This window comes from Onychostoma macrolepis, chromosome 19 (genome assembly GCF_012432095.1).
Source record: "Onychostoma macrolepis isolate SWU-2019 chromosome 19, ASM1243209v1, whole genome shotgun sequence".
Lineage (NCBI taxonomy): Eukaryota > Metazoa > Chordata > Actinopteri > Cypriniformes > Cyprinidae > Onychostoma > Onychostoma macrolepis.
Genome location: NC_081173.1, coordinates 11,342,647 through 11,355,777, shown reverse-complemented (window position 1 = coordinate 11,355,777; position 13,131 = coordinate 11,342,647). Strand labels below are relative to the sequence as shown.

The 13,131-nt window shown below is 38.5% G+C and overlaps 2 protein-coding genes across 12 annotated transcripts; both read left to right on the top strand.

Annotated features, from left to right (window-relative positions):
* Positions 1 to 1,856: 1,856 nt before the first annotated feature.
* Positions 1,857 to 5,849, top strand: zbtb8b (zinc finger and BTB domain containing 8B). Of its 11 annotated transcripts, none has more exons than XM_058754775.1 (5): positions 2,077 to 2,130; positions 2,687 to 2,753; positions 2,846 to 3,891; positions 4,297 to 4,511; positions 5,179 to 5,849. In XM_058754775.1, exons 3-5 carry the CDS (start codon positions 2,874 to 2,876, stop codon positions 5,482 to 5,484), a joined length of 1,539 nt encoding a protein of 512 aa, XP_058610758.1. In that variant the 5' UTR covers positions 2,077 to 2,130; positions 2,687 to 2,753; positions 2,846 to 2,873; the 3' UTR covers positions 5,485 to 5,849. The 11 variants fall into 11 exon arrangements, with proteins under 11 accessions (XP_058610764.1, XP_058610762.1, XP_058610753.1 ...); XM_058754776.1 differs by having other exon boundaries at positions 2,081 to 2,134; XM_058754778.1 differs by having other exon boundaries at positions 2,087 to 2,105.
* A 3,622-nt stretch (positions 5,850 to 9,471) lies between these two features.
* LOC131526172 (tissue alpha-L-fucosidase-like) lies at positions 9,472 to 12,435 on the top strand. The gene is made up of 8 exons (XM_058754324.1): positions 9,472 to 9,993; positions 10,069 to 10,203; positions 10,654 to 10,791; positions 10,957 to 11,062; positions 11,154 to 11,354; positions 11,487 to 11,677; positions 12,004 to 12,103; positions 12,187 to 12,435. The coding sequence occupies exons 1-8, from the start codon at positions 9,641 to 9,643 to the stop codon at positions 12,313 to 12,315; spliced, it is 1,353 nt and encodes a 450-aa protein (XP_058610307.1). The 5' UTR covers positions 9,472 to 9,640; the 3' UTR covers positions 12,316 to 12,435.
* The last annotated feature ends 696 nt before the right edge of the window (positions 12,436 to 13,131 follow it).

Here is a 13,131-nt window from a genome sequence, read left to right as displayed (position 1 = left end):
TTTAAATTGTAATTTATTTCTGTGATGGCAAAGCTGATGTTTGAGCATCCATACTCATGAAAAAACACATTGTCTTTTCACGAAAGATGACAGGAAAATATTCGCTTGCAACTTTCAGTCTTAAAGTATATCATAATAAGAAGCACCTTATGATCTGAGAATGGCAAAAAAAGCACTTATTTTGGTCGTTTTCGGGGCCACTCCATCTTGAAGCCTGAGCGTTTGATTCAGGGTAGTTTCAAGTTTACAGGATTCGGGGACAACACTCTGGTTTGTATATAGGAATTATAAGGATGAATAGAGTTTTATGAGGTGCTATAAATTTCATTTTCAAAAGAGGGTGTATGGCGGCTTATGTCCACTCGCCTACCCTGCGGTTTAGAGGGGCCACCATGAAGCCTTTGTGCTCTGTGGCTTTACCATGGGAAAATTCTGCAAACAAATAACTCACCCGGTGACCCATCAGTGTTAAAAATCACTTTCGAGTGCTGTGGATTGTGATGCATGGGTGCGGTGCAGCTTGCAGGAACTGCATGTTTGTTTTATCTCGGTCCAAATGTTAAAAAACAGCTATTTTGGGGCTAAAGAGAGCAAATAAACACACATTCCATTGCAGACAATGGGGGTAGGCACATGGTCTGACATGAGCTGGCAGTATGGGCATGTTAGGATATGGGCATTGTGAAGACATCAGTCCTCACTCAGAGCGGGATCTATTTCAGAGCAGATGTGAGCTTGTCATCTTGCCCCCACAATGGTGGTCGACCACTGTGCTGAAAAATAAACTACTTCTTATGAATGTGCTGTTCATCACCCTGTCGTCCGTGTAACAGCGGTGTAAATGTGCACTTGCTGAAACTCTTGGCAGTGCCAACCGTTTCAGGGATTTTGCTCCCTCATCTGGTGATGGTGTTTATTGCACTTTCTACATTGCCTTTGTTTTGTCAGAGTGTAGTCTTGATATGAAGGGGATAAAGAGCATAAATAATTGAAAGATTTACATGCTTTTTAGCTTTTCTTTTTGAAACAATGAAAAAAGACAGGAAAGTTGAGGAACAGGATCCCGGTGAGCCAGCAAATCTTTTAGGTCATATCATAGCCTACATTCATTGACTCATATCTACGATCACAGTACACTGTACACACACTGTAAAACTAGTGTATGCACTATTTATTTACTCATCTATAGCTACATTAATAACATTTGGCGCTTGGAAATTTTCTTTTGGACTCCACTAACTTCTATGGACAAACACATGCTTTAAATATCTTCTTTTGCAAGATGAAGTCATAGCTTTAAAACAACATAAGATTTTTTTTTTTTTTTTTTTTTTTGAGTGAACATTTCCCTTTTAAATACTATTTTCTGCCTTGACAGATATGTAAATTAGACCACATCAGTCAGGCAGAGAGATATGTTCAAAAAAGTTACTCTAAACAAGTAATTAGATGAAAATTATTGCATTAGGCTACTTGTTACTAATAACTTTCTAAATCCCATCTAGCTGAGCCTACCTTTCTCTCTCTCTCATATACACAGGCATTAACAGGCACTAAATAGTTGAGGCAGGGTGTAGATGATTACTGAACACTTTTAATCATCAACTACAGTCTTGGGACAAAACTGCCACCTCAGTGAATTAGTTACTCATGAGAGAAAACACTTGTCATTAACCATAAAATTTAATAGGCTTATTTAGAAAATCTGTAATTTGTAACCTTATTCATATCTAGTTTCATTTTTATTTTATTTAATCTTATATCGCTTTAATGAAGTCATAAAAAGTTTTTAAAACTATAGCTAGCATGGGGGGTCCCTAACCCTCCCTAACATAGGACCCTGGGGACATAGGTCTGCAAACTGCTTATCCCGTTCAAACTCTCTCGCGCTCTCTCTTTGGATTTTGGGCAATAGTGCTTCGACGAGTGTGCATTGTGAGTATAAACCAGTGAACGAATGGCTGACATCCGACGTTGTACACTATATAGGGGGTAGGGAGCGATTTCTAATAACACTTCGCCCGCTGCTATGGCAGCGACAGGAAGTACAACGTAGAAATCAGGAAGCAGTCAATCAGGGAGACATTTTTAAAAGACCACCATGAGTAATAACCAAACAGACACCTAAACGCAAGTATAAACAAACGGGATTATAGCATCAGAGGGTAATAGTAATTGTGTTAAAGCCGTTCCGAGTTATTTCGAGTGTGCTGGATTTGTTACGATGCAGTGGGCTTTTTTTCGTATTGCTCGCCGCTGTTTCTTATAATTCGCTCATCTCTAAAATTCATTGCTGTTGTAAAGCAGAGCGATTGTCAAAATCGTATTTCTGTTGTTCCTAAATTATAACCGCCGATATGTAGCGCGAGTTGATTTGGTTCAGATACTTTTGATACCATTGTGACAGTGATACACTGTCGCAATAGTATCTAATAGATATTGCTATTTATCAATATCTATTAATTAAAAATGAGAGAATATGAGTTTGAAAATTATTGTGGGCTCCATATAGAATTATTTTTGTTTTTGGATTTAAAAAATGATGTTATGATGTTTTAGGCTCAAAGCACAGATTACATGCTTTCTGTGAATGTAATTGTTTAGTTATTATTTTCCCATATCGTAGTGTGCTTTCAACCAACTGGTGTAGTTATATAGTGTGACAAAAAAATGGGTATATTTCCAGGGACATGGCCGCTAAAAACAGAACCGCCTCTGGAAAACGGGGCACCCTGTTTTGTCTCTTTGTGAAGGTTGTAGCAGTTTGACAGTATGGAATTATTTCATAGAATAGGCCTGTCTTTCTCATGAACATTGATTTATATGTTCTCCTTTATTCTTCCAGAGAAACACATGGCTCTAATACAGTGAATATGGAGGTTCCTTCCTACCTGTCCCGGCTCTTGTCCGAGCTGAACGAACAGCGTAAGAGGGACTTCTTCTGTGACTGCAGCATCATAGTAGAGGGACGTGTTTTTAAAGCACATCGTAATATTCTCTTCGCCAGCAGTGGTTATTTTCGGGCACTGCTGGTGCATTACCTGCAGGACAATGGTCAGAGACATAGCACAGCCTCCCTGGACATCGTCACAGCCGAGGCTTTCTCCTTCATCCTAGACTTTCTGTATTCAGGTCGCCTGGACCTGCGCAGCGACAATGTCATTGAAATAATGTCAGCCGCGAGCTACCTGCAGATGACCGACGTGGTGAACTTTTGCAAGGGCTACATCAAGTCATCCCTGGAGATCTGTAACAGGGAGAGGGAGAGACACAAGGTCTTCAATGATAGTGAAAACCCAGTTTCAGCCACTAGTGCTCCTGTGGCGTCCACTTCTGATGCCGACCAAAGGACCTGTCAGGTCACCGAGGCCCTCAGCCCTGATGACACCCCAACAGCTGCTGTCTGCATGCCAGTGGCCACCAGTAGTAAAGACTCCGAAGGGGAAAACTCTCAAGGAGCTTTTCCCAACCATCCTCCCGTGAATGCTCCACTAAAGATCAGTCCAGGCCCAGATTTAGTCAACTCATCCACTCCAGGATTGCTGCTAGGTTTGGTGAATCCCAAAATAGAGTATGACCCTGATGAGGAGGGCGAATCTTCACGAGAATCCAAAGACACGACTCTTTATCAAGGCCCAAATCAGGACGAGGAGAGAACTGTTAACACAAGTCCAGCTCCAAGCACTGAGCATTCGTCTGTATCATTTGCTAACTGCCCGATGAAGCAGTTTCCAGATGTGCTGTTCAGAGCGGGGATGAACCCTAACCGTGAAGAACACTTTTCCCAGAGTTTGGGCTACGTCGGTGGATTCGGCCGTGGTGATGACGTGCTTGGTCCTGCGGGGCCCTGTGGGATGGAGATTCAGAATGACTGGTATGGGGATGATCCAGGTGAGAGATGTTGAATAAAATTGTTGTAGTAAAACAATCACTGCATCTTAAATTGCATGCTGTAACTTGCTACAAGACTGTTTTATATAGTATGAATGATGTACTACATCCAACATGTTTTCACTGTCATCTGACCTCTGGTGTCAGTCGTGTCATTTCACTGCCATTCTCAAATCCTCCCGGGGGCCCTTTGGATAGTAAAGTGTTAATCAGATGCTACTTCAGATGAGATTCTAAAATGCGCAAGTCATCCAGGGACTTTTTGCTTACTGTTTTATGAATACTATGCATTCAGACATACTACTTGGCTCATATGCTGTTTTTATCCTACTATATAGTATGGAATTCGGACGCAGGGAATCATTTTTGAATTGTGTTGTAATATATGTGTGTGTGTTTACATAGGGAGGCTGCACAAATGTCCGTTCTGTCCGTACACGGCCAAACAGAAGGGTATTTTAAAGAGGCACATCCGCTGCCACACAGGTGAAAGGCCGTATCCTTGTGAGGTCTGCGGCAAACGTTTCACAAGACAAGAACATCTTCGCACTCATGCAATATCTGTAAGTCTTCATAAGACTTTGGAAGTATCCGAATGTGTAGCTGTAAAGCAGAAAATGGTCAGTTGTTTGCTTGTGAGGTTAATGTTTAACTGCACTGAAAATATTGTACTCATTTAACTCAACTTGCTGTAAGTCAGTTTGTTTTTATTCTACAGACAAGAACATTAGCAAGTGTCAGTGTTAAATATACACGGTAATCCTGTTGCTGTACTTACCTGTGGTTAATTAATTACAGAGAAAGGCATGTTTTATGCAAACACTAGAATTCCAAAGTATTGAATCTCTCAGAAATAGTCATGCCTTTGATATTAATTCAAATGATTCTGGTCAAGCATTAATCAAAATCAACATTAATCAAAGAATCATTTGTTTTGATAATATAATATATAAATATATATCTCTCTCTCTGTATAGTGGAATTTAATCAAAGTTGAATAAGTAACAAATTTCAAACAAAAAAACTATGAAATTTTCCCAATGAAAGTAACTGTATTAATGCTTTTGGAATGCATTTATACAAATGCACTACATTTAAATCTCCATATTATTGTTTAGCCTATACATTAATTTTAGCTAACTGTCAAGTAGTTGCCATTGATGTCAAATTGCTTTATTTTTTCCATTCCATTTTGTCTTTGAGAAGAGAATTTAAAAATATTTCCTTTAGAGATATAAAAAATGTTACGTAAGTGAAACTTCATTCATGTATATTTTTGTTTTGAAGGTCCATCGCTCGACCTGGCCCATTGTGTGCAAAGGCTGTCGTCGAGTTTTCTCAGGCATTGTGTCCCAGGGAATGAAGCGATTTGGACTTTGTGATGGTTGCACCTTTGTTACTACAACCAATGAGGATCCCTCCTCCATGAACCTCAGCATCCAGTCTGAATCTATGGAGAGGGGCACTAGAGACTCTGACTGGCCTGTGTTTATGGTGGAAGGGGATGAAGCGGAGGCGAGTGCTAGTACTGCTGGACAGGATGATAAGCAGAATGTTGCGAAACAGCTTTCAGAGAATGACACTCTATTGTAGATTCATTTCCACAGGTGCACTTGGATCCATACAAACAAATAACACACACAAAAAAAGGAGTACGTAAGAGACTAAAGGAGGGTGTGTTCAACATTCTACCGGTAACAAACTACCAGTTTAGCCACTTTTTCTTCATATTATTTGTGGGTTAGGAAAGATGGTTAATTATTTGGTGCAATTAAAAGATTCATTTGTATTGGAAACACTACACAGCTGGGAAAGCTGTCAAACATTATGTTTAGGTTTATTACAAATCTGCACTAGCTAATTATGGATTATGAACATATTTTGCTGTATGACAATGAGGCCACAACAGATTTGAATGTGTTGTGGCAGTTGTGTGAATAAATATTTTTATGCTTTAACGTGAACTGCCTTAAATACTTTCAGGGACCATTTCAGTGGTCTTGTCAATTGATTTGTTTGATTAGAAGTGTTATGAGTATCATGTTTCAGAAGAAAAAATATTTTGTCATCAAGAAGCTAAAAACATGTTATTGGCCATTTAGGGTATTCAACTTTACTATTATTATTTTTTATTTAAATTATTATTGGTTTTTTTGGAAGGCTGATAGGTAACAGAAATAAAACATTATGATAATTATACAGGGTTACAGATTTTTACAGGCACATTTTGACCTTGAAATAAAAGACAGAACACAAAATAGTTTTCTATTCATTTTGAGACCTTACAACTTTGTTTAGCCTATACATTACTTTTTTGCTAGGCTTCTTGTCAAGAAGTCAGACTGCTCTATTTTTTCCATTTCATTTTGTCTTTGAGAGATAATTAAAAAATATTTTCTTTTAAGATACCAAAAAAATGTTAAAATAAGTGAAACTTCATTTATTAAATGACATTTCTCCTGTTTACAAAAGGATGAGAACCGAAACCCTTTGCCCAGCGTTCTTTTTAACGAATCAAAACAAAATGCTGAGGAATTTTGACAAACTGCTGGGGGCTGTTTCATAAAACTAGTTTACCAAATAAGCCAGGCTTATTTCAGTTCACTGATTTATGTTCACTTGATTTGGTTTCAGAAAGCTACATTTCCATAGCTCAAGCTCTGTCACTGTGGCAACTTATGCTGAGAAATTATTATTATTAGTCCAAAATTAAAAGTATACAGAAAATGCAACTTATATTATAAAATAAATTTAAAAAAAACAACCAACTGTATTTAATATATTGTACCCAAAATGTAATGACCTTTTTTTAAGATATATGAAAACATTTTAACACACAGGTGCATCTCAATAAATTAGTGTCGTGGAAAAGTTAATTTATTTCAGTAATTTAGCTCAAATTGTGAAACTCATGTATTAAATAAATTCAAAGCACACAGACTGAAGTAGTTTAAGTCTTTGGTTCTTTTAATTGTGATGATTTTGGCTCACATTTAACAAAAACCCACCAATTCACTATCTCAACAAATTAGAATACTTAAGTATAATATTTTTAAAATATTTTTAGTGAATTGTTGGCCTTCTGGAAAGTATTTTCCATTTACTGTATATGTACTCAATGCTTGGTAGGGCTTTGATTACTGCCTCAATTCTGCGTGGCATGGAGGTGATCAGTTTGTGGCACTGCTGAGGTGGTATGGAAGCCCAGGTTTCTTTGACAGTGGCCTTCAGCTCATCTGCATTTTTTTGGTCTCTTGTTTCTCATTTTCCTCTTGACAATACTCCATAGATTCTCTATGAGGTTCAGGTCTGGTGAGTTTGCTGGCCAGTCAAGCACACCAACACCATGGTCATTTAACCAACTTTTGGTGTTTTTGGCAGTGCGGGCAGGTGTCAAATCCTGCTGGAAAATGAAATCAGCATCTTTAAAAAGCTGGTCAGCAGAAGGAAGCATGAAGTGCTCCAAAATTTCTTGGTAAACGGATGCAGTGACTTTGGTTTTCAAAAAACACAATGGACCAACACCAGCAGATGACATTGCACCCCAAATCATCACAGACTGTGGAAACTTAACACTGGACTTCAAGCAACTTGGGCTATGAGCTTCTCCACCCTTCCTCCAGACTCTAGGACCTTGGTTTCCAAATGAAATACAAAACTTGCTCTCATTTGAAAAGAGGACTTTGGACCACTGGGCAACAGTCCAGTTCTTCTTCTCCTTAGCCCAGGTAAGACGCCTCTGACGTTGTCTGTGGATCAGGAGTGGCTTAACAAGAGGAATACGACAACTGTAGCCAAATTCCTTGACACGTCTGTGTGTGGTGGCTCTTGATGCCTTGACCCCAGCCTCAGTCCATTCCTTGTGAAGTTCACCCAAATTCTTGAATCGATTTTGCTTGACAATCCTCATAAGGCTGCAGTTCTCTCGGTTGGTTGTGCATCTTTTTCTTCCACACTTTTTCCTTCCACTCATCTTTCTGTTAACATGCTTGAATACAGCACTCTGTGAACAGCCAGCTTCTTTGGCAATGAATGTTTGTGGCTTACCCTCCTTGTGAAGGGTGTCAATGATTGTCTTCTGGACAACTGCCAGATCAGCAGTCTTCCCCATGATTGTGTAGCCTAGTGAACCAAACTGAGAGACCATTTTGAAGGCTCAGGAAACCTTTGCAGGTGTTTTGAGTTGATTAGCTGATTGGCATGTCACCATATTCTAATTTGTTGAGTATAGTGAAGTGGTGGGTTTTTGTTAAATGTGATCCAAAATCATCACAATTAAAAGAACCAAAGACTTAAACTACTTCAGTCTGTATGCACTGAATTTATTTAATACACGAGTTTCACAATTTGAGTTGAATTACTAAAATAAATGAACTTTTCCATGACATTCTAATTTATTGAGATGCACCTGTATATACTGTAGTTGCTACTTGCACATTCAGTTGATCATCAGTTTCTAGTCACGCAGCCTTTCACTCGGGTTTTATGACAGCTGTACCTTTTATGGTTATTAGTAGAACATTAAAACATTACAATCTAAAATTGCTCTTTAAAGCATTAAATCATTCAAAACACTAAATGAAAAGTTAAAATCACTGAATTAAAAATGAAAATAAATGCTAGAAGTCAGACTACATTTTAACTGATAAGAGGAATACACATTTAACTTCATTTCAGCTAGGGCTGTATTGGCCAGTTTACATTTGATTTACAGTTACTGAAATCATAAAAATACAGTTATATGTAGGATTACATGTGTCACATTTAATGTCCAACAACAAATATTTTAGCAGAATGTATATTTTATTCAGATTTATTGCGCTAGTATTTTAGTCACTGCGGTCAAGCCATAGCCTGACTATGTCAGACTTCGTACTTCCGCTCAATTTCAGTTCGCTTCTGTTCTCCAAAACTATACAGTAGAATGCCTTGAAAATGAATACAGTAATAGTCAGGGTCACTCTGAATACAGATCAATTGAAAGAATGAGCTAACCTATAAAGGAACACTTTTTATGAGTGTTGGAATATGGGACACAGTGCAAGTGCTGGGACGCATTTTGTTGTTTGGGGTGATATTGCCTTTAATTTTCTCTGAAAGTGAAACTATACAGTAAAATTAATACACTGATAGTCAGGATCACTCTGAACAAATATTAATTGAAAGATAATACCGCTGTCAGCACCCGTACTGTAAGTGCACGATTTGACGCGCTATAAAAAAAAAGTGCGGCTGGCTTGACCGCAGTGAGGAAAACACAATGTGTCAAATGCATTAAACAGCACAAATATTCGCTGTTTGCCATGGCGGATCGATTTGATTCTTGATCCGGGCTTAAGAATAAGCGTGCACATCAAATTATCCTGACTCATTGAACCAGGATCGGATTAGTGAGATTGCGTGAACTTAAATTTTCGTTTATGAAACCTCTTTAGACCCGGTTGATTTGTTAGGTTATTGGACTTTAATCTCCGCTTTTCTTGGCGTCTTTTATGAAACAGCCCCCTGTTCCCGTTCCTGTCCCTTGTGGTGAGTTGTTTTGCAGGTAGTTTGTGTCATGTGTTGTAGTCACATGTTTTATGTCATATGATAAACCAGGAAATGCAAACGGGTTTTTCGGGTTTTGTTTCACCGGTAGAAATATATATATAGTGCGGAAGTCGGTGCATATTGACATTAGTACTTTAGATTCACCTTTACTGATCACAGTGCACATGCTCACATCTGTGGAGCTCAGTTGTGATCGATCATGCAAGTGACTCAGAGTCAGATATCGCTGTTTCTTTGTCTAATATCATGCGCATCTTCTCTCGGGACTCGATATACGCCCGACTGGGCCAGTTTGGACTCCAGACCTATTCCTGAATGGTACGACGAGGTGAAGTTTGGGATCTTCGTGCATTGGGGGGTGTTTTCAGTGCCTGCGTTCGGCAGCGAGTGGTTCTGGTGGTACTGGAAAGGATCACAAAACCCCAGCTATATCCAGTTCATGACCAAAAACTACCCTCCTGGATTCAGCTACACAGACTTCGCACCTGAATTCCACGCGCAGTTTTTTGATCCCGACGAGTGGGCTGATATCTTCGAAGCTTCAGGAGCAAAGTATGTAGATAGGTGTTGCGGTGATGGTTCTTGAGTTCTATATATTTATGCTTTTGCTTGTCATTCTCCATTCAGATATGTGGTCCTCACAAACAAACACCACGAGGGGTTCACAAACTGGGGGTCCCCATACTCCTGGAATTGGAATGCTGTTGATAATGGACCTCACAGGGATCTGGTTGGAGATTTGGGCGCTGCGATAAGAAAGAGGTATTGGCCACATTTACTAAACAGGGCAAATTAGCGTGAGAGCGCAAACAAGCAGAGCCAATGATAGCCTGGCATGCGGGTCTACTAAAAACAAGAAGAGTACGCTTTTGGCATTAAATAATGGCACGAATACCTGCCGCAAAAAAAAAGTAAATCACACTGCATGATAAATTTAAAAACTCCCATAAATTTTGCGTTTGAAAGGAAAACAACAAATACGAGGTTAACTGCAAAAACAACTGTCAACACCTTTTCATCGCTAATGTCAGTAAATCAATGTCAGTAAATCCTTGCCTTGTTCTAAAAGCTACATTATGTATTAGTGAGGCTTAGTGAGTAGTTTTTTTTTTCTTCTTGAACTGTAAATGTTCAGTGAACTATCATTCGTTGACAGTAACAGTGGAAATGTTTAATATCTTTATAGTAACTAGTTTGAACTTTTTGTATTAGGTCTCTGCATTATGGACTCTACAACTCGCTGTATGAATGGTTCAATCCCATCTACCTGAGCGACAAGCAGTCTGGTTTCAAGACCCGGGATTATGTTGAAAAAAAAGCCATGCCAGAGCTCTACGAACTGATCAACAGGTAAATTTGCATCAGTCATGTGATGATACAGGGGTGGAGAGCAAAGAGCATTTATGATACAAGTCTGTTTGTCTGTTGTTTGTCTGTGCAAAGATCAACCTTTACAGTCTACATATATGGTGTGACATTTATGGAAGTTAACTGGTGATGTTTTTGATGATTCAGGTACAAGCCGGACTTGCTTTGGTCAGATGGGGACTGGGAAGCACCTGACACTTATTGGAACTCTACAGGATTCCTAGCCTGGCTCTACAACGACAGTCCGGTCAAAGTGAGATCATGCATCATGTTGTTCTTATTTTAAAACGGTGTCTCAAATTGTTATTCAGATCATAATTCCTGCATTATTTCACTCTTTACAGGATGTGGTGGTGACCAATGACAGATGGGGGTTAGGCTGTTACTGTAAACATGGAGGTTATTACAACTGTGCTGATAAGTTCACTCCTGGAGAACTGCCCAATCACAAGTGGGAGAAATGCCAGTCAGTGGACACAATATCATGGGGGTATCGCCGAAATATGAAGCTAAGCGAACTGATGGATCTACCATCCATTATAAAGGTGAGATGTGTTGCTAACAGACAAAAGTTCTTGTGTTGTAAATAATGTAATATATATGAATGAAACATATGGACACAAAAGCTTATGCAAGTTCATATGGTGCCTAATGACTGTTATATATTGTGACCACAGGACATGGTCTACGTCGTGGCATTAGGAGGGAATTACCTGTTAAATGTGGGGCCAACATCAGACGGCCTGATTGCACCTGTCTTTGAGGAACGTCTCAGAGGGATTGGAGCCTGGCTGAAGGTCAATGGTGAAGCCATCTATGCAACTAAGCCTTGGAGAGTTCAGGCTGAGAATGCTACTGTTCCCGTCTGGTGTGTTGATGTTTTTAAACTTCCTCTTATCTGTCTGTGCCTTACAGTTCCTTTTGAAAAACCTTCAGAAGCTGAACTACTAGGTACTTGCCCCTGTAGATGTGAACACACAACTTTGCCCTAAAAATACTTCACATAAACTGATCATATGGTTGGCATAAAATATTTGAGTACTTCTAGGTCTGTTTTTTTTTTTTTTTTTTTTTTTAAGCAGCCTGGATTCCTGTAAGCTGAGTCAATCATCTTGCTTCTTTCTCTTCCTGTTCCTGGAGTCTTAGTTAGCACACTCAAAAATGTTAGTGTTTTAAATTTTTCTTCAATTCCAGGTATACATCAAAAAGCAGCACTGTGTATGCGATCTTCACCTCCAATCCCATGCAGAACTCCTTGATACTTTCTGCCCCCAAAGCCTCCCACAACACAGTGGTAAATATTTATAAATTCATCAGAATTTAGGAATAAAATGTTTTTTTTTTAATGCAATAAAAATACATTTCATCTCTGTTCAGGTGACTTTGTTGGGGAACCCTGAGCCTTTGAAATGGGCTTCTCTGCAGACAGGTCTGATTGTTCTGCTGCCTGATCTGCCTTTCACACCCACTGATGCCTGGACCCTCAAGCTGGATGAGGTGGCCTAAAGCCTTTAAAACCATTTTGTAGATTTGAATAAATTGTAATGATTTTAAGAAAGATTTGTATAAATCAATTTTTTTTTTATTGTATTTGATTGCACAATAAAACTGACCAACTGAATGAAACATCAGAACCAATTGTGATTTTTAAGATTTTTTATTTTATGCTTTTTCATAACTTTTCATATAACATTGCTTAAGAAATACCTCGGAAACATTGCTTAAACTGAAACACCATTTCAACGGATGCTAATGACATTTAAGTATTTGTCTAAAACAAATTAATGAGACTGACTGGCCCGTGTTAATGGTGGAAGGAGATGAAGCGGAGGCGAGTGCTATTACTGCTGGACAGGATGATAAGCAGAAAGTTGCAAAGCAATTTTTTGTTGCAAAACACTTTTACTTATTATTTGTGGAATAGAAAATACTGATAAATATTTGGTGGAATAAAAATGTAAAGATGCAAACATTATGTTTGAGTTTAGTACAAATTTGCAGTGGCTAATTATGGATTATATATTTTTTCAATTCATTTTTAAGTGATCTGCCTTAAACACTTTTAAGGGACCAATTTAGTGGTCTCATTTCATTTGCTTGATTGAATTAGTGTTATGAGTAACTATCAAAGTCTCTTTAATTCTATATAGTCTTTGGTACTATCTGTTGCAGAAATGTATGTTATGAAACATCACGAAACTAAAAACATTGAACTGATTTTTTTTTTTTTTAGTTGCAAAGGTTTAGGTTACCACATCCTGTAAGGAGTGAAATAATGCAGTAATTATGATCTGAATTGTTGTTACAGTTATATTTATTTAG